The sequence below is a fragment of the Leptosomus discolor genome, chromosome 2 (assembly GCF_034619465.1).
Source record: "Leptosomus discolor isolate bLepDis1 chromosome 2, bLepDis1.hap2, whole genome shotgun sequence".
In the NCBI taxonomy this organism is placed as follows: domain Eukaryota; kingdom Metazoa; phylum Chordata; class Aves; order Leptosomiformes; family Leptosomidae; genus Leptosomus; species Leptosomus discolor.
Genome location: NC_141392.1, coordinates 77,524,722 through 77,544,460, shown reverse-complemented (window position 1 = coordinate 77,544,460; position 19,739 = coordinate 77,524,722). Strand labels below are relative to the sequence as shown.

The 19,739-nt window shown below is 40.2% G+C and overlaps 1 protein-coding gene across 2 annotated transcripts in view; it reads left to right on the top strand.

Annotated features, from left to right (window-relative positions):
- Positions 1–19,739, top strand: part of SOBP (sine oculis binding protein homolog) — a 99,939-nt gene that overhangs the window by 21,656 nt on the left and 58,544 nt on the right. For both annotated transcript variants that reach the window (XM_009961945.2, XM_086461319.1), the window contains exon 4: positions 2,109–2,260. In XM_009961945.2, the coding sequence (XP_009960247.1) occupies positions 2,109–2,260 (152 nt within the window). The remainder of the gene's footprint in view (positions 1–2,108; positions 2,261–19,739) is intronic.

The following is a 19,739-nucleotide window of genomic DNA, read 5'->3' as shown; positions in this document are numbered from 1 at the left end:
TCACACGTGAAAGCCCCTGAGAATCCCAGTGGTGGAGCTCTGTGCTTAAAAACTGTGCCCCAGATGAGCCAGCCTGCTTCAAAAAGAGCTACCCTTGCACCTAGTTTGCCAGTGAACTCTCTTTCAGCTCTGTAATTTTCTTTTTTCATTTACGACAGTTACTCTCACCAGAAATGAAAGCTATTAGAAAGGTATCACTGGTAGATCTTCTATTTTCCAGAGGTAAAATACTTCCTATCAGTAGGAGAATATATGTTGCTGTTATCTGAAACAAGACATCGCCGCCTGTTTCCTTTGGTTCACAGGATCTTCTGCTGTCCTGATACCTTCAAAGGGGCAAGTTCAGCCTGTAAGGAATTGGTTTATTATGGTGCAAAAGTAGCTGAATCAGGGCGCCTTTGTAAAAGCCTAGTACTTCAAATGGCTCAGGATAAAGATGGTGGGAAGAGCTCTTGGGCTGTGCTGGAGTAGTTAGCATCCTGGCCAAGACTGGTCTGGAGAGAAAGCTGGGACAACACCATGCAACACCACTGTAACAGCACCCTGCTCTCCTGCTGAGATTACAGCCAGCTCAAGGGCAGGCTTCTTGACCCTATAGATGGCTAGTGATAATTTTGCCAAATTGTTTTGATTTCCCTTGATGTTCAATATATGAAAACGTTTATAATATTGGCAAATCCCATTCTAAAGGGTAAGTGATAAAATACGTTGAACACAAATCTGTGTTATAACTTAGCTTTAAATATAGGTTTAAAGGTAGACTCTGAGTAAAACTAAAAGGTCATTATTTTACATTGTACAATTTTATTTGTAGCTATAAATCATAACACAGTTTATGGAAGGCAAAAAATTATTAAACTGGCAATATTTATTCCGTTAAGGTGAATAAAATGCAGCACGTAGTTCTGAGTTATGATAGCTGGGGAAAGGAGCCAAATCACTCTGCTAAAAATTAGTTTGCCAATAATTTCACAGAAAGATGACAGCGTAGCTTCAAAAACAAATCCTTTATAGGGAAATGGGATGGCTGCATGACAGACTCTCTGAGCTATGAATTCTCCACAGCTCATGGACCAAGAACTGCTTTAACAATTAGTCTTCAGGGATCTTTTTTTCCCAGAAGTTGGACAATGGCTGCTGTCTGTAACTGAAAGGTCACGGTGTATCATAGACTGGGCATAAGAACTGAAGAGTTCTGAGTTTGAAGTCAAAAAAATTCCTGCTAATTTACTGTCTTGATCTGTTTAGGAGGCTTAACTATTCACTGCCCCTGTCTGTGAAGCTGGGTTGGGAATGATCACCACACAAGGATATTGCAAGTACTTTGGTAATAAGCCCCTACTGGGTTTTTCTTGCATGGCAGAAAGTGTACATGCCACATTCGTAACACACATTAGAGAAGAGCTTGAAAGAGGCTCAGGAACTCTGCCTGAATTAAAATTTGACCAATGAGCATAATGACTGGGAATAACCCACCAGACTTTACCACAGTGCTGCATCTTCCTTCTTGCTCGAATCTGTGTTTATGTGGCTGCTATATGCACATGAAAGCTCCCCATTTTGTACACTAGTCATTATTTCAAAACAGGGAAAAGGGGTGTTTCATGTTCCTTCTTATTTAGAAGAGGGCTCTTGTTAGAGACCTGGCTTGGTGCAGTACCTTCCTTGTGTGTTTTATCACCAGCTTGCTGAGCAGAACATCTCAGGGGCTTACTACAACAGACTGTAAGTAACAAGAACAAAGCAGCAATACTCATTAAGCCTGTACTCTTGATTGCTTGTTTAATAAAGAGTTGTGCACTTTTAAACATGCTAAAATGCTCTCGAGATTTCCAGAGCTTTTCAGCAGTGCACCATTTTTTAAGCTAATAATCTTTTCCAGCCATCTTAGAAGCTTTGCCAATCTGCCGAGCCTGGCTGGCACAGGTCACCGCTGGCTGCCTGAGGATGAAGCTGGTGATCACAGGCATGCATAGTTCTGCCCTCAGACAGTGAGGAAATTAGAAATACGATGAGCCGGTGCTGGTTGTGTCTAAGAGTAAGTGTGCAGATGTCTGAGGAAGGTGTTTGCATCTCGTGTAAATATTGTTCTTATATTTTTGTTGTAGAAGATGATGTGTCAAATGTACAAATAATGTGTGCCTGGTGCCAGAAAGTTGGAATCAAGCGCTATTCCCTGAGTATGGGAAGTGAAGTCAAATGCTTCTGCAGCGAGAAGTGCTTTGCAGCTTGCCGAAGAGCATATTTCAAGAGAAACAAGGTAAGAGAAATAAGGAAAGATGTAACCTACATAGCCATAGCTTTAATCAGGCCCAGCCTGGGTCTCATTTAGCATCTAATAGAAGCTCTTTTCTTTTGTTTTCTCTGTTTCACCTAGTACCTCCACTTTCCATCTGTATTGTCTGTCAGACTGTCAGCCCTTTACTAACCTTGTTTCTTTCAGTTTTCTTCACCTCGATGCTTGGGTTTTGTGAGAGTCAGGGAATTTAAATACTAATAAGTATTAACATAAACATCCCAGTTTGTCCTTACAGTCTCAGGATCCTTGCTACGTATACACAACTAAGAGGAGGTATAATGGAAATAAGAGTAGAGGGGGGTTGCATGACAGTGTCCCTAAGTCCTGTGGCATTGGGATCATGGCCAGTGGGTAGATGTTTTTAGGGTCTCAGTCTGGGTCCCATTACGATAGAGGACATCTTCCCGCCGCTGCTAGTGAGCTCTAGTTTCATTCTTTTGAAATGTATCATTACTAATAAATCATCATTGCTGCAAAATTCAGACAATATACATTTTTTGGGTTGGGGTAAGCAATGTTAGAACATCTAGAGTAGCGTGAAAACCCCTCCTACTCAATTTAAATTTAACTCTGTCTAAAATTAGAATGCAAGCCTAATATTGAATGTCTACAAAAATTGCTGTAATCACTGAAGTACAGTGCCTGAAAATGCCCTCTAGGTTACTTCAGCAGCTGTTTTTCTGCAGCAGAATGTGCAATATGTCATTTAAAGAAAAATAACGAAGGAATGCTCCGGCATTTTTAGTTGTTGAAAAAGTAGCTGTGTCCTTTTGGTGCTTAATAGTGTGAGTCTTTGGGTGGCCTTTATTGTCCTAGAAATGTTTATTATTCATAAAACCCTTTACATTTTGGTTTTCTAAATGGTGCCATTTTCCTTCATGCTACAGAACATTCAAAGCCTGTCAAGTTGAAACTGAATTCAGGTCTCTAAATCTGGTCTTTTACATCTGTGGTAGTAACAAATAAGTACATGATGTACATGTGGATCCTAGATTCAAGATGCAATGTTATAGCAAATTACCCTCCTTTACAAATTTGGGTCATCATCCTGCCAAAAAAAAAAAAAAAAAAAAAAAAAAAAAGGGAAAAAATTGCCTGAAGAATTAGGTTGCAAAAATCAGTAGAGTGGAATTTTAGTGGCAGTCTTGGAGAATCAAGCTCATAATGTCTACTGGAGCAGACAGGCAAGTTAAAGTCATGTGAGTCTTCTGCGAGGAGTGGTGTTTACATCGTTTTTATCTAGAAAAAGTGTACAGGAGGGAAATATATGCTCCTTAGGCGCTCCCCATTTGAAAATAAGTTCCCATGGATGTATGTGTTTGTGCACACATGCCCATTTATGCACATGCATTTTGATGTGCCTTACAATGTGTAGGACACCTGGGATTACAGGATCCAGATCACCGTTAGGTGATGCTCCCATGATTTTGGCTAAGATAGTTCATAGTAATGGAGGCATTGTCAGTGATCCTAGTTGGGTGGTCTTGTGTGTCCAGCAGTGATGAGTATCAGATAATTCAGGAAACCATGGGGATGTAAATGAAAGAACAACCAGTTCATGGTGGATTCTCTTTCATCTACAGCTTAGATTCTGAAATAGGAGGTTTAGGTCCCTTACTAAATTAAAATAAATACATGTTAACACAATGCATAGGTGTACTTCATCCTTCTACTAGCCCATGAATAGTAGGATTCAGTAATGTTATATGGCCATGAATTCAATCAGTCAGGCATTATATGAAAAAGTTCCCTTTTACTGACTTACAATTTATTACCTGTGTGCTTTGTTGGTGGCCTCTGTGTCCTTGTATTATGAGAAAGGATGAATTAGAGCATCTTGTTCCCCCTTATTCCCTTTCCTACACTTCTATTATCTTCTGGAAGCTAAAAGATGCTGAATATTTCCATCTAGAAAGCTCTCTGAATTCATTATTTTGTATATACCTAAATAACAGTAGATGTTCCTAATCTTTTCATAGACCATCATATCTCAGTGAAATGTCCTATTCTTCACCAAAGAGGTTACAAATTAACAAAACGTCATATGGGAGGACTTGGCAAAGCACGGCGAGATAGCATAGAATTGATAACATGTTGGTCGCTGCATTGGCTCCGCTTCAAAGCCAAGCCAACGAGTCAAATTTTCTTCCTCTTTGCACCTGTGCAATCTGGAATTGCACAGGATCTGACCCAGCAGGGGAAATCTGGAGCTGCCCCTTTTAAGGGTATTTATGGCATTAGCTGATCAGGGGACAGAATATTTAGGGCATGCTGCCATTAAATTAAGACGGGTACAGTAGAATTCAGCAGACCCTCGTGCTTCTTGTTTTGCACTTCACCTGTTAGTAATAGCGTGGAGTCTTGAGGAACAAGATCAAAGGAACAGGGCTGCAATAGTTTCAGATTTAACTGCTGACCTTTAATCTGTTATTACTAGTCCAACAACGTACCTGTCTTCTCCATTAGTCTAATGCATTTTTATGTATTTAAGAAGCTATGCCACTCTATACTTTCTTGTTTTTCAAACGGAGGAGTAGAATAATCATGTTTCACCCGCCTTATGTATGTTTTAAACAGCGGATCTTCGCCACAGTATAGTGTTGTATTGCGTTAAAATATACAGCTGCTGCGTTTTTAGGAGCTGATAGGACTTTGTGGTCACTTCATTTAAGGCTTGAATTTCCTAATGGATCGTGTTAAGCAGTCTTCCCTCCCTCCCCTAGATAAGAAGTGCTGTAATAAGTGCTTGCTTAAAATGATAGGATTGTTTAAACAGTAAAGAATAAGTCATCACTAATGTCTCAAAATGGCACTAAGTAATGCTGCAAATTATCCATCCGTAAATGCCAATTCAGAATTAGGACTTTTGTCGTCATCAGTAACAAAATCTTCTCCCATGCACAGGGCAAATACACACTGAAGTGGTGCATGCCCACAGATTCCCATCTGGGAGAAGGCTTGGCGTGACACCACCTTGAAGTGCCCCTGGAGAGCAAAAAAACTGCTCCAGAAAGCCTGTGTTAGCTGGACACTGACTGCTCCCAACCTCTCTTTCCCAGCCCTCTCCTGCAGCAGGTTTAGCAAGAGTAGCAACACAGTGGAATAAGCCAGTACCCAGCTTCATGGCTGGGACGGGGAGTTTGTGAGGAAAAAGGCTTGTGCAGTTGTAAGTTGCTTTTCTTGTAAGAAATGCAAATTTTGCCCCAGATATTCTGCAGTCATGACCATTTAAAATTAACTATATTAGCAACTATGTCTTGCCAGAACAGAAAAATACATGTTTTGAAATTATAAAGGATCTCCCCACAGAGTGCAATTTTATCTAGATTACCAGAAATAAATGAAGAAAAAAAATTTGGGGTTTTTACCTGTTAGGCAAAAAGCAAAGTATTTTGACTAGATCCAATTTAGAAAAAATCTAAAAATACCACCACCACCCCTAAACATAAATAACTGAAGTCTGCATTCCTTCTCCTGTTTGGTCTAGTATGTGTAGTCAAATACACATAACAAACTACTGTATAATGACAACACGTTGTGCATAATAATAATAATAATACCAATTAAAAGAAAGCATTGCAAGAACAGGGAGCATTTCATACTAGTGTTTGTAATTGAAGATTTGAGATTTGGAGCTGTTCTGATGCTCCCTTCCTTAGAGATTCAGTTTTATAGGCCAACTAATATGAAGTTAAGTACCAAAGAGGCACATAAGGGCAAAAAGCACTAGACCACCAAGTTTCAGAATATTAAATTTAAAGGGAACGATTGGATTCATAATTGGATCCAGTGAGTTTGAAGCCTGAAAAGATTAATTTTGAAATTAGGTTTATTGACTCAATGGGTCAGAAAACAAATATATTATGACCACATAGCCAAACCTAGAATGAGGACTGAATTCATAGAGGTTATAGGCCCTGTTCACAGATATATTAAAGGATAATTTATTTGATTTGACTAAGACACTGGAGACAAAGTGACTGCAAGGCTGTCAGCCGGTATTTTATACTTGACCTTGTTCCTGTTTCTCACTGCCCCCCAATCACGAAAAAAAATGATAGATGTTTCTGTTTACAGTGCAGTCAAATTTAATTTATGCTAATAAACAAAAAGGCATAAGTCAAAAAGTAGAGGTAATCTACTGTTTAGCAGCATGAAGATGTAAACGATGTTGGCTCTTTTCTCCCCGTACGGGATAGTGGTGGGCAGCACCATGTGTGAGTTTGTAGCATAGACAGGCAGTGTGTTTTATGCTCTTTTATCTCATCTGTGTAGCAAGAATGATTGTGAACAATCAAACGGGGCTGGAAGAAGTCGTACGCATTTATTTAGTCCCAAGTTCTGTTGCATTAGACAATTCCTTACATTTTCAAATTATATTTAAAGATGATAAAGTGTACACAACATCATAAAGCCTTGGTACTCCTGCCTGAGTAGTTTTTTGGTTAATTAATGTATATCACTGTGGGATTAATATGGACATGTATATGCAAACACGTACGAAAAGCTGGGAGTAGACAGAAGCTATCGTTCCCCAAAATTATTGCTGAGGGTTGTCAGAGAAAGTTTTCTTGATTTCAGGCTTAATTGTGCAGCCTAACAGTGCATAAGAAACATTTAACAGTCTCCGTGTTAAGTCAATGAGTAATGGCAAATAAAAAAATGTTACTTTCTTCTCTTTCTTATGCATCTGCAAAATTTAATTTGTGAAATGATAATCATTCATGGAAATTTGGAAAATTGCTTAAAGCAACTTGATGCAAGTAATGCCCCTGACAAACAAACAAACAAAAAAGAGCTTAGCTGTTACATCTGCCTTTAGAGTCCCTTTCCATAATAAGTTTTGAAACACATGGGGCTCTGAATAGAAAACCTATTTCTCCTAGAGATTTAACCAGAATTAATTAGGTGTTCAGAAAGGTCAGTGTAGAGCAGGTGCCCTACCTGGTTTATGTGAAATTGTCCATATTTGGTTCTGTGGAGCTGTAGAGAGGGTGGGGCTCAATAAACTGTTCACAGAGTTGCTGCTTCTGCTGTGGGTTTCTGTAGAATGTGCGCATGTGTATTTATGTGTGCTTGTGTGTGTATGTGCACATCTGCGTCTGTGCGTACGCCTGTTTGCCACAGCAGCCAATTAATGAGGTTTCTTGCAAACGCTTGAAGGTAGAAGGGGAAAAGACAACAAACCTCTCCATAGCTATGGCTGCTGTGTTGAGATATAAATGAGTGCTGATGAGGGAATGTAGATGAGACGCTGGATCTGCAGAGGAAATAGTTCAAGTGCGGGACTCAAATTGCAAACTTCTTTGAGGAGCTATCTGGAGAAAGAGGGGAAAGGAAAATATCCTCCCTCAGAGGATGTTTCTAAAGCTTGTGGAGGGTAGAAGGCCGCAGACAATGACCAAGAATCTCGAACAGACACTGAAACACCAAGCAACTCCTGAGCTGTGAAAGAGATGGGTGGCATCTGTTGGAAAGGAGTAGAGTTGGCATCGTTGTGTAGCTGTCATCAGCTGGCCTTTTTACTTACTGGATGCTGAACCTAGAAATCTCATAAAACTCCTTCCCTAAACCAAAGCTAGGATTTTTCATGATTAGAAGAGGCAAATGAAATTCCAAATTAACCTACTGAGACCATCAGTCAGAGTATCTCAACTGCTCACCCACAGCAAAGCAAAACGTATTAACATTGCTAACGATGAAATGCATCAGCACCTGACTGATGCCACCAATGACCTAATGAAGGGATCTGGCAAACCCAGTGTGCTTGTCAGTTTGCAAACTCAATGGACATTTTACTGTCCATCTGCTGCCATTTAATACTATAAATTTGAATCAAATTCCCATTGTCTGAATTACTAGCAGGTATCCAATCCAATTAAAAGGCGTGTTTACTTTTAATTTTAACCACCATGTCACATTACATCAGTCGTGTTGCATTCTGGCTACTTTGGTTACATGAAGATGAATACGCTAATTACAGCTTGAGAATCTGCTGCCTCTTGGGCAGCAGGCGTTTGATTCAAGCAAAGCAACCAGTTTATGCGAGGTGTCCTTGCAACAGCTCTGGACAGCATCTCTCCTTCTTGCCAGAAGTAGGTTTTGTTTACATACAGATGTTACAACAAAACACTACTAATTGCATTAGGACTTGACTAGAAGTGCTTTTAGGGTTTTTGCACAATAGGTGTATGCAGTTTAGACCAATGATTTGGATTTAAATAGATGTTATGACACCTTGATATTGGAGATGTGAAAGAAGTTGCTGCCTACCAGAGTGACTGAGGAAGAAAGGTGTCCAGTGGCTATTTTTCTGGAGGTTACTAAGGTGCTTTATTGAAGTCTTAAATCACTTAGGATGAATTTTTGCAGGGAAGAGGGAGACACTAGGGGAAGAGACACTAGAGGAAAACCAGACATTTTGATCTGTTAAAAAGTTTGGCAAGATGGACTTCATGATCTGCGTCCAGAATGTTTTTTTTTAATCACCAAGGGATTTTTGATTAAAGAGTTTAGATGCATAACAATGATGCATTCAGAAAATGAGCAGATATAATTAATACACATGGGTGCTAACTTTACCTCTGAACCCCTTTGGCTCCAACCTGTGTGAGCTAGGCAGTCACTCAATAAAATACTGCTGTCCCCTATGTTCCAGTGTCTCGGTTCAGGTTACGTTAGATTAGCCCACAGTGCCTTGGTTTCGTCTGAAATTAGGCACCTTCCAGCTTTGTTTCCACATGATCAACACAGAATGAGCATCGAGAACAGTCTTTACTCTGATGAAAACTTAGGATAGATATCCAAAATGAATCTAATTTGCACAGATTATATTTGATGCCACTTTCCCCTTTCCTAACGAATACATCAATCATTACTACTACTACGAGCTGGGCAAATAATGAAATGCATATTCAATAATATGTTTGTTCAAAAATATCATGACATTTGAATAAATTATTGCCTTAATGCATCTGTTCACTTACCAGTCAGCTCATTAAATTAGGAAATATTGAAAAAGGAGCTTGAGTATTTTTTTCACTCTATATATTTTTATTTAAAAACCAAAATTAAGCAAATATGTTTTTCAAAAATATGTTTGGATTAGGAACAATATTGTGAATGACACCCTCCATACACATTCCTGAAAGGACGTATGGAATGTTACAATTAACGGTGTAGTTCAACGGGGTGAAATTCTGCCTGGACAGGGGACCACAGTGGACAGCAGTAGAAAACCTGAGGGGCCCAGCTGAAGGTGGAAGATCATTTCTAGTTCTGAGGTTTCTCAGGAGCACCTGTTGCTGTCACATTTCACTAGTGGCGAAGTAATTTGTGCAGGTGAGGTGGCAGTTCAGTGAAGTTGTGGCATTTCTTGTCAGCTGATGGTCTGTATTTGATTACTGCCTTACTCTTCTGAAGTGGTGACTTCCCTCTCCATTATGCATAGAAATCTTGGGACAAATTCGAGGATGAAACTGAGTCAGACCAGGGGAGTAAATCACATTGTATATCTTTTGGCCCATTCTAGGTAGGAAAGCTTCATCCCTTTTAGGTTTGTTTGCAATCTTTTGCTGGTTTATGGGAAGACTGAAGAAGCTCTTTCACACATAAGCCTCGAATCTGACCTCATAAGTCTAAATGAGGCTAGGAGAGGCCAAATGGATATACCTCACAAGCTGCTGGATGTACAGAAAAATCAACCACTGGGATTTGCTAGTTGAAGTTAGCTTCTCACTGTATATCAAGCTGTGTTTGATGCACAGGTGTTAAACTTGCTGGAAGAACAAGGTGGGGTTTATAGGGCAAAAGTCTGAATATGTCAAGTGTCTTTCCTGTAGAAAATTGTTTCTGCAATAATAAAAGACTGTTTGCTGGCCAGCGAAGTTCAGTAATGGGCTGTGCTCTGTCAAACCCAAGCATTTACAACTCCCCCCTTTGAATTTAAATTGGGCTGAAAGTAAACATATGTTGCAAGTTGTCAGCCTGGATACAATTTTGTGTCTAAAGTAAACGTACTCATCTGTTTAATAATTTTTAGGAACAGTCATACAGTATCTGGTTGTTTTGGGGGTGGGAGGTGTCTGTGTGTGCATGCACGCATGCATGGCTTCAGATGGTTTTGGTTTATTTAATCTCCTGCCTAAGAAGCAGGAGGCCAGACTCTGCCTTCGTTGGACGGAGGGGCTGGTGGAGATGCTCAGGCAGAAGCCAGATCTTTTGGCTGACGCGCACGTGGTGGGCAGGGGGAGATGTGGCTCCATTGCTGTCCATTTACTTTAAAAGCAGAGCAGAGTGTCTCTCTGGCTCTTATCGGGGCTTTATGAGGGAAAGGATCTTGAGTTGGGTGTGATAGCTCGGTGCAGCTTTACTGGGGAGTGTGTGAGACCATCAAGGACTTCGCTTCCCCCATTAGCACTGGCCAAATGCAGTAATTTTCCCTGTATCGCATAGATGGATACAGCAGTGCAGTATCCCGTATGCCTGTGGCCTGCCCTTCCCCTGAAATTCAAACTGTCAGATGAAAGGGAAAACCTCTTGAGTTGGAAATTAAACAACAACTCAGTCTCAGTTAGTCTTATTGCTTTTAGTTTAGCCCCAGACTTTCAAGTCGTCGTGTATAGTGCTACTAAATCAGGCAGAAGAGAGCTCCTGGAACTAAATATAAGTCTTAAAAGCTTAATCTAGGTATTTAGACAGAACGCTGACATTTAGATATTTATGAGGAGGCAGGCTTGAATAATTTCATGATGTAGTATTAATAATGTCAGTATTGTAATGTAGTATTAATAATGGTCAACTTTGGCCACTGTCGAAGTTCAGTCTCGTGTCTCCATTTGCAGAAGCACTTTACTAATATCAATGCCTTGATAAGGCAACTCCCCACTGAGTTTCATTTAATGCACAGGCATTAAAAGAAGAGATAGCCATACTCCTAACTTCTGTGTTGGAAGATGGTAACTTCATCCTAAAGAAAGGAAGGACCAGGGCCTCTGAAAGAGAAGGCTCTAAAATACCAAGGAAAAGGGTTAACCAAGAGAAAGTTTAAGAAAAGGGGAAAAAAGAAGCATTGAATCACTCTGGAGGCTATTTAAGAACACCATATTAGATGCACAGATGGTATCTATACCTCTGAGCAAGGAAAAAGTAGAAAGGGGAGAGTAAATCTGGCATAGTTAAGTGAAGAAGTGCATAAGCTTAAAGGGACACTGTCAACTTAAAAAATCACACTTTTATTGAAAAGTTTGTTACCTACTACTGTTACAAACAACACCTATGATTACTGTAACAAAAAGATGAGACAAAAAACTTCCCTCTGCTTTTTGGTGTGCTTCCTTTGGGCCAGATTCCACTGGCGTCAGTGGGTGATGTTCCATTGCTTGTAATGAGCTCCGGGTCAGGCCCTGTGCGTATTTGCCTGTAAGCTGTGTATGGGCAGTTTTATTACTTTGCCTGTGGTCTGTTTTCTTATTGTTTCTGTGGTTTTTCACACAGCAAGAGAGGAAAAAATATTTTTTTCCAAATTGGAAGTGTGGTTGTTAAACTGTGAAAATGCCAATGAGGTCCCAGGCATACTTGTACCAGAAATATCAAATCATTTGCTTCTTTAAGACAAAACTCATCCTTCAAAAAATTTAAAAATGCAATCAAATCAGTTATAACCAAAGGTCCCTGGGATAAAGTGGAGGAGTAAAAGGAAAAGTAGAAGCGTCTCTGTTGAAAAGAAAAAGCCACCCTGTGCCCATAGGCCGCCCAGCTGTGACTCTGGCCCCTTCTGAAAAAGCAGAGCAGCAGAAAAATTAAATTAAATTTTCTGCGTCTATCTTCACCGCAGAGGGTGATGAGGAAATTCCTGTTCCAAGGACACTTTTCACAGGAAATCAGAGTGTGGCCTTATAAGAGAAATTGAAGTCTCTTAGGAGGAAGTTATGGAGCAACTTCAGCAACTTGAGAGCAGTAAATCACCAGGAGCAGATGGTACTCAGCCGAGTGTTCCTAAGGAAATAAAAGTGTGAAGCAGCAGAGATATTGACAAGGATCTGCAATATATCATTAAAACCAACAACTGTTCCTGAAAATTTGGAAGTAATTTGTATGGTGTTTTAAAAAAAAAATAAAATACATATATAAAAAAGAAGGTTGCTTTCTTCTTGAGCATGGGAAATGAAGCTGAGAATTCCTAAATGTTTTTTATTTGATTTGCTTAATGGCAGAATAAAGTAACTTTCAGTTAGGCATGACCTGGCAGGTTGTAACATTATAAAGAACAGCTGCGATATAATTTTTGTACATAGCAGCTTTTAGACAAAGATATTTAGGCGAACATAGTTTGTTTGTACTCAGAAGCAAGTTTGCTGGATGAGGTTGTTTATTTTTGGTGTGTTATTTGATGTCTATGGGTAGTTTGATGCCCTCCACGGAAACAAAGAAAGCATTTTGGCACAGCAGCATACCTTGGTCCATGTTTTCTTTTGAAGTTGGACATTTAAGTAAGAAGCCGATTGCATTCCAAAGGACCTGAGTTTACTGCCAACCCAAAAATTATTTTAAAATGCTGAGGAATGTTTTATATGTGGTACAAAAGTTTTTAATTCAGTTTGCTACAGAAAAATTAATTGTTTTTAGAAAATGTTGAATTTTTCTACAAAAAGCAGATACTTCTATGTACAAACCCACTCAACCAAATCCTCATTTTCTGCAGTTATACCAGATGGGCAAGGAGTAATAGAGGAGTACAGAGGTTTTGCCAAGCAAACGGCTAGTATGTACACACACGCACGAAAATCAGCTGAGGGAAGCAAATTAGAAGTTCTAATGGATTTGGAATTTAGTAAAGCACTTGAAATAGCATCTCATGAAATCTTACCCTCAGATTAATTCACATTACTTTGGATATGAACACTGTCAAGTGGCCTGAAAACGGGCTCAAGGAATAAAGTAAAGAGTGGTGATAAAAAGCAGCATATCAGGTTGTGGATAGAGAAGTGCCAGAGGGAGTTCTGTGAGGTTGGTCTTATTTCATATTTCATTAGTGATCTCCAGGAGAGAACAGAGAAAACAGTTCACAAACTCTGCAGATGATACTAAACTAGAAGAAGTTGCATGTTCCAGACAGGACGGAATATAATTCTCTGGAGGAATTAGAAATAATGAAAAAAAGCAACTGAATCACTTGTATTTTGACAAAAGTGAGTTAATATGTCTAGGGGGGAAAAAAAAAACCCAACCTGAAAAAAACAATCTTAGTGGAATGAGTGAAGCTGGACAAGAGACTAAAGCTGAGGATAGGTAGGGGCAATAAGTTGGACTGAGCAGATGTAATGGTAGTTAAATGGCCATAGCTAGGGGCTGAAGTGTGGGGGTATTGGGGAGGATAGTTGGGTGGTTGCTGAAACATGGATAGAGCAAGGATCGGCAGGATTTGGAGTGAGTTTGGATGGGCAGGGTTAAGGGATGTGCAGAGTCAAAGATGATTCAGGGAATATGGGGGTGTTAAGCCTGTGGAGAAGGATGAGAAGGAAAGAAGTTAATCTTCTGCAATTTCAATGTATAATACTTCGATGTGTTAGCACTTGGAACTGTGGCCTGATATGAGCTGCTTTGCCTGGGAGGGACTGAGCTGGGATGAGCAAACACTAGTAAATACCAAAGCTGGCACTGGCATAGGGAACGCATACACTGTCTTCTGTGTATTTTCCGTCTCCAACTTCTGCAGAAATGAAAGGATAGCATACTCAGATCCAGCAGGCAGTATTGCTTCCCAAAATTACACTGCCTGTTTTTAGACTGAGCTATCACAAATAGTAGTTAAAGGCCTGAGCCACAAGCCACTGAAGTAAACAGGAATGCTCTGTCCGAAGTAGCAGTTGAACTGAGCCTGAAATTAAGTAGTATAGTTGCATAGGTTTGATAAAACTGATGATTATTAGCAAAATGTGTAGCTAAGCCAAGTAAAAGAGCAACGGAAGCCAGACCGCCTTCATCAGAGATATTGCCTGCCAGTGTAAGCCCCAGATGCATCCTCTAACTGCGAAGATTATAGGATATTTTTCACTCCTTCCTTCAGGTGTTGGCTATTGTCAGCTACAATTTGCCAGACGCGATGAACAAATGGGCTGATCACTATGGCGAGACTCATCTTTCTAATCAGAGCAGTCGCACTGGTGGTATAGCAAGCGTGAAGGGCTCTGTGACACAATGCACATCTAAATTGACATGTCCCATTTGGTCGGCTAAATACATAACTGGTGTAAGCAGGCGTAGCTTTATTAAAATCGATGGGGCTGCTTTACATCAGCTGTAATTTTGGCCCAGTGTAGGAATTGTACTAGCTCCATTTAGTTCTTACTGGGTCTGAAGAAGCAATAGGTTTCCTATAGTGTCTCTGGAAAGTTTTTTTTTTATTATTATCATTAAAATGAAAAAGTTTTATCTCGCTTTCAGTCATCCTCAAATCTCTCATAAAAATTTTCAATGTTCCTAATGCAGTTATCAGTGTCACCACACTGCTCTTTTGAAGTATTTTGAAAATAACACTATTTTCTACTGTTTACTGTTGATGAAAATATGGAAAGTGTAGAAGACTTTTTATAAAAGGATTAAAGGTTGTGTTCAAACTCGCATAGTAACGGCTATTTTTGAAGAAGTGTCATGTAGAACTCTGATTCATTATATCTGGACATTTCAGAATAAAATGTAATGTGTAGCACCTTCACTATGCCTAACTTTTCCGAAGAACACAACTAGAGATGTTAGAGCATGTTGCGTAATTTGTAAGATGTTTCCCAAAACTGGCTTCCTAAAGACAGCTAATCACAAATGTGGTTATTTTGAGCTTTTTGTTTCTTCATCCTTGAACTTAGGTTTGAATATAAATTGCAGAACAGAATATGCAATAAGGCACTGACCACCAGTTTCAAATCAAAGGAGGTATTTTGCTCTTGGGGATGTGAGGGGCAGTATTTCCACTGATGTCAGTAGGATGAGAGCTGAATCCCGAGCTACAAGCCAATAGTGGCATTTCAACATGAAAAATGAGGAATTAGGTATTTGTCTGTGCACTTCATGATCTACAACTACCACTTTTTGCTGATAAAGCTGGATAAGGTATTTTAAATTTAACCTATTTTATGTTAAATAAAATAAAGCCCAGGTCTGCCACACTTGGGGTGTATAGCTCTTTATTCTCCAGTAGCCCAGGACAGGGAGGTAATGTTTATTTTTCCTCCTTCACCATTCTGCCTTATACTTTCCCTTGCTTTTTTAAGCAGAACCTTTCTAGCCTTTGCAATACAGCTACCCAACTTTTAACCTTTCTCTGGCTATGTCTTCCTACGCTTCCTAACCTGTTTCTGCATTTTCACTGGCGAGGTTAGGATAAGGTATGGCATTTACTGTTCTGTGTTGTGTTTTGTATCTGCAGCATGTCATGTGTTGTCTTACGGATGTTTTCTTAGGTTGTTTTTTTTTTGGTGAAAGGTACCAAGGAGATTCTCAGTCGTTTTTTCTCTGTGCCCTTAACAGGGTTTAACTTACCACCCCATTAAACAGTCATTTCTTATGTGCAATTGTGATTACTGGAATGTAAGTTGCTATTATTAATCATCTTTCCATTTGTACTGTTACATTAATCATGTGAGGAGACGTGGGTGTAAGTTTGGATCCAGCAGGATGACAACTTCTTGTTCGTGGTGATCCGAAATTCAGCCTGTGAAGCAAAGAATGACTTTTACAAGTCATTTTCATGTTTGCCAATTTTGAAGGCGGCTCTGTGCCATTCTGCAGTACTCCATGCTAATTGTGACCCGTGTGGATTTAGGGATTTCATGAATAATACAAGGGATGCAGGAGCAATTGGAAAAAAAAAACAGTTTCGCACGTTGTTTGTGTCAGGGCTCAGTAATGGATTTACCCTCAAACGCAGCCACCCCTAAGAAGACATTCTGGTTTCCAGGGCCTCACACTGCGCGCGCAGGAGTCATTTCGGTTTTGCACACACGGCGCTCTAGCTGCTCTCCCTTTGTTTCCAAATAGCGCGTGCTCTGCCGCGTACATGTGCCTTCACATATTCCTACGGGAAATCTACTTTCATGCCCAAGAGGAAGAAAGTCTAGCACGTTTTCTGCAAATAAGCATGTTCCTTTGGGAAGCGTGCTTGCAGAGGAGCAAAGAGGACAGTACTGCTGTAAACATTCTGCTTGGAGATAATCAGCACCCCAGCAGGATCACCTTCCCCGCACAGCTGTACAATTCCCTTTGCTCTCTAGAAGGCACTGCACCCTACGTGCAGTTTCCAAGCTACATTTAACACAATTGCCCATCAGCACTTAGGAAGCAGTTACCACAGAAACCCAGCAGAGACCAATTAGTCACATGATTAAATTAATTAAAATAACCCAGGGTATCTGCCATCTTGCTTCTTTCTGCTACGCATAGCGCGTGACCCAGGCAGAGCTGTAATTGGGTAGCATTACTGTGCCTGTTAGTCCTAGAATCTTCTTCATACTGTACTGGAGGTGGTCTTTGATTTTTCCTTTTCCACCAGTCTACATAAATCCCTTCCCAGAGATCCACGTTATTCCCTTGCCACAGAGATGCATTATTCCTTTTCTGGAGATCTGTGTTATTGCAAAAAAACATTCTCCAGCCCCCTCAATAAGCCAAGTAGTATCAAATTTACAAAACATCAGATTTAACAACAGTGAGATTTGTTATGTTTGGGATAAGAGGATTTGGAAACATTTTCAATTGCACAGCTAAGACTTTTGGAGGTCTTTAATGACAGCTCTAACAATACTTGCCAGAGAGAGCTCTGTAATATGTATTAGCACTTGACCTGAGAATTGTAAAGCACTAAGAAAAGTCTGTACGTTGTGTCTTCATTTCCCAAGTAACACTGTTATTGCAGTGGGGCGCATTTAAGTGGAACAAGCTGTCTGCCTTGTAAGACTGCTTCCTGGGAAAGGCCAGCAGTTCGGTTTTCTCACTTGTTTTTAAACCCCAGAAATGCACAGTCATATTCTAACTTAGTAAATCAGTCATTTGTCCTTGGTCCTTTGGCTGCCCTGATAATGGCATCCCCTGAATATCCATGTCAGCTAGGGTTTTCTTCTATTATATCAGTGTCGTACCTCTGCATGCACACAAATCATCTCTACCTAAAATGGCATAAAACATGGAACATTGCAATTTCCATCTCATCAAAGATTTGCTGGTGACTGCTCTGAAGTTACCTTGATCCATGTCACCAAAATGAAAAAAAAAAAAAATTAATATTATTTCTGGCCCCAGAGTACAGAGCAGCTTGCCTCTCCAAAGCAGATTCCATACAAACAGACTTGACAAAATAGCGTGCATAAATTACATGGCTCTGATGCATTAATTCGTGCCTAACAGAGCAAGTGGCAACAACACCACATGTACAATGGATGGGTATAAGATGGAAGAAATGAAGTCTGTGGGTTAATGTATAAATAATCAACTGTTACGGAATTTGCAAATATTATGGAAGAAAGCTAGCAGGTTTTGCACGTGCTCTATTGCTAAAGTGCCGTGCACAAACACATTTGCTAGGCTTAACTGGCTCTGACTAGCCCGTCAGGAAGGATGTACATGTTTGGCAGTGCTGAGGCACAGATGCTCCAATATGAGATAGGGTCTAGTCATGAAATGAGGTCTCTGTCCACCAGAGTAATGTCAGTGACAAAAGTGAGCCTCCGCTATGTCATAGCGTGTTTCCCAAGGTGAAGCAAGCCTTGTGCCAGGTATAATGCGGGTCTGTGATTTTATAGAAATGATCCCCAAATGACCAACATCACCTGCATCCAACACACACACACATGCACAAATTACTAGGCATAAATGAAAGCAATGCTCTGAGTGTTTCAGTCTTACTTGTGTTTTACTTGTAAATTGTCATGGGCTGCTGCAGTGTGTGTAATACCCGCTGAAAAATCGCCTCTTGTGTAATGTTTGATCTTGCTATTTTTACAGTAAGTGACACTGAGAAAGAAATTCTCCATGGGATCACCCAGTTTTACAGTGTAGTAGTCACATAGAAATTGCTTGAATTATGTTTCTATAAAACTGAAGTAAACTAGTCGAAAATATGGTCTGAAGATTGTATATGCAGCAGCCACATGCTGTTGTTTCCAGAATTAAAAAATGTCCCATAAATAGACTCATGAAAAGGATGAGGAGAAGGATGCTTTCTGTTTCATATTCAAAGTACTTCATCAACAAACCTGTCTACTAAGTTCTCAAAGCTTTTCTTCCTTTATAACGCAGAAGAAGCAGCGTTTTTTTTTTGCATTGGAGCAATGAAAAGTTTTGACTGTGGTTTCTTGTCATGCTACATAAAATAAATGTCTCTGAAAGCAAAGGACAGGCTCTTCCATAACAGCCAAAGTGATGGCAAAGGCTGAGGTGGCTGTTTCGAAGTTTCCAATATAAACAGGAAGGGAAGGGGTTTGCTTTGATGTGCAGGGGCTCTGTGTTCTTCAGTACAAGTTTCTTGGTACAGGTTTCTGGCCATTCCCGGGGAACAGACAGGCCCTCTCAGCCGAGTGTTACGGAGGGGCTAATGGTGATGGAAATATGGGTCCCTCTCCCACTTGTCCTTGGAGTGGGATTCATTAACAAGAGAGCAGGGACTGAGTGGGTCAGTACATATCTCTGTGCCATATCTGCATTTCAGAGAGATGTGCTGACCTCTTCTCGAAGCAGGAGATGGGACGGTCCTGTGGGTACTGTTCTCCTTACCAGGTAGATGGGGGGGTTCATAGGGGCACTTCTGAAGTATGTTCACTGAGCTGCTGCTGCGGTGGTCACTCTGGGAGCACACAGATAAGAGGTAGGGATTACAGAAAAAGAGAAGTACTGGGGAGTAAAGAACATAATGTTACAGTTGTGAAGGTATTGGGCAGTGGGGCATTTGCAAAGGACTTCAGCAGGGTTCCAGACTTCCTTTATAAGAAGGTGAATAAATTATATTTGCACTGCTTGGAATACAAGAAAGGGAGGATATAAAAGGAAACTTGGTGGAGTGCAGGCAATTTTGCAATAACTAATGTGAATGAATGTTGTAAATGAACAGTGTAATGCATGCCAGAGTAAATGAAAGCAAATCAAGATAGCAAAAGAATTTTGGTGGAATATTTTCTGCTCACCACAATAGCTGAAGCAAAGAGTAAAGAGCCATATCGTAATGATTTGATTTTCCTAGATGGTGTGAACACCTCATCTCTCAGGAACTGCGATGGGGCTTACAGCTAGACACCCACATCTGAGAAAATCAGGTCATCTTTGGCCTGTTCATAGGCAGAGTGAAGTTAGTAGGAAGCCTGAGCTGAGTGGCAGTAAAGTGATTAGCATTTGACTTACATGATTTTAAACAGGAGGAATGGATAAAACGTGTACTTCTGAATCATTTATGTGTGAT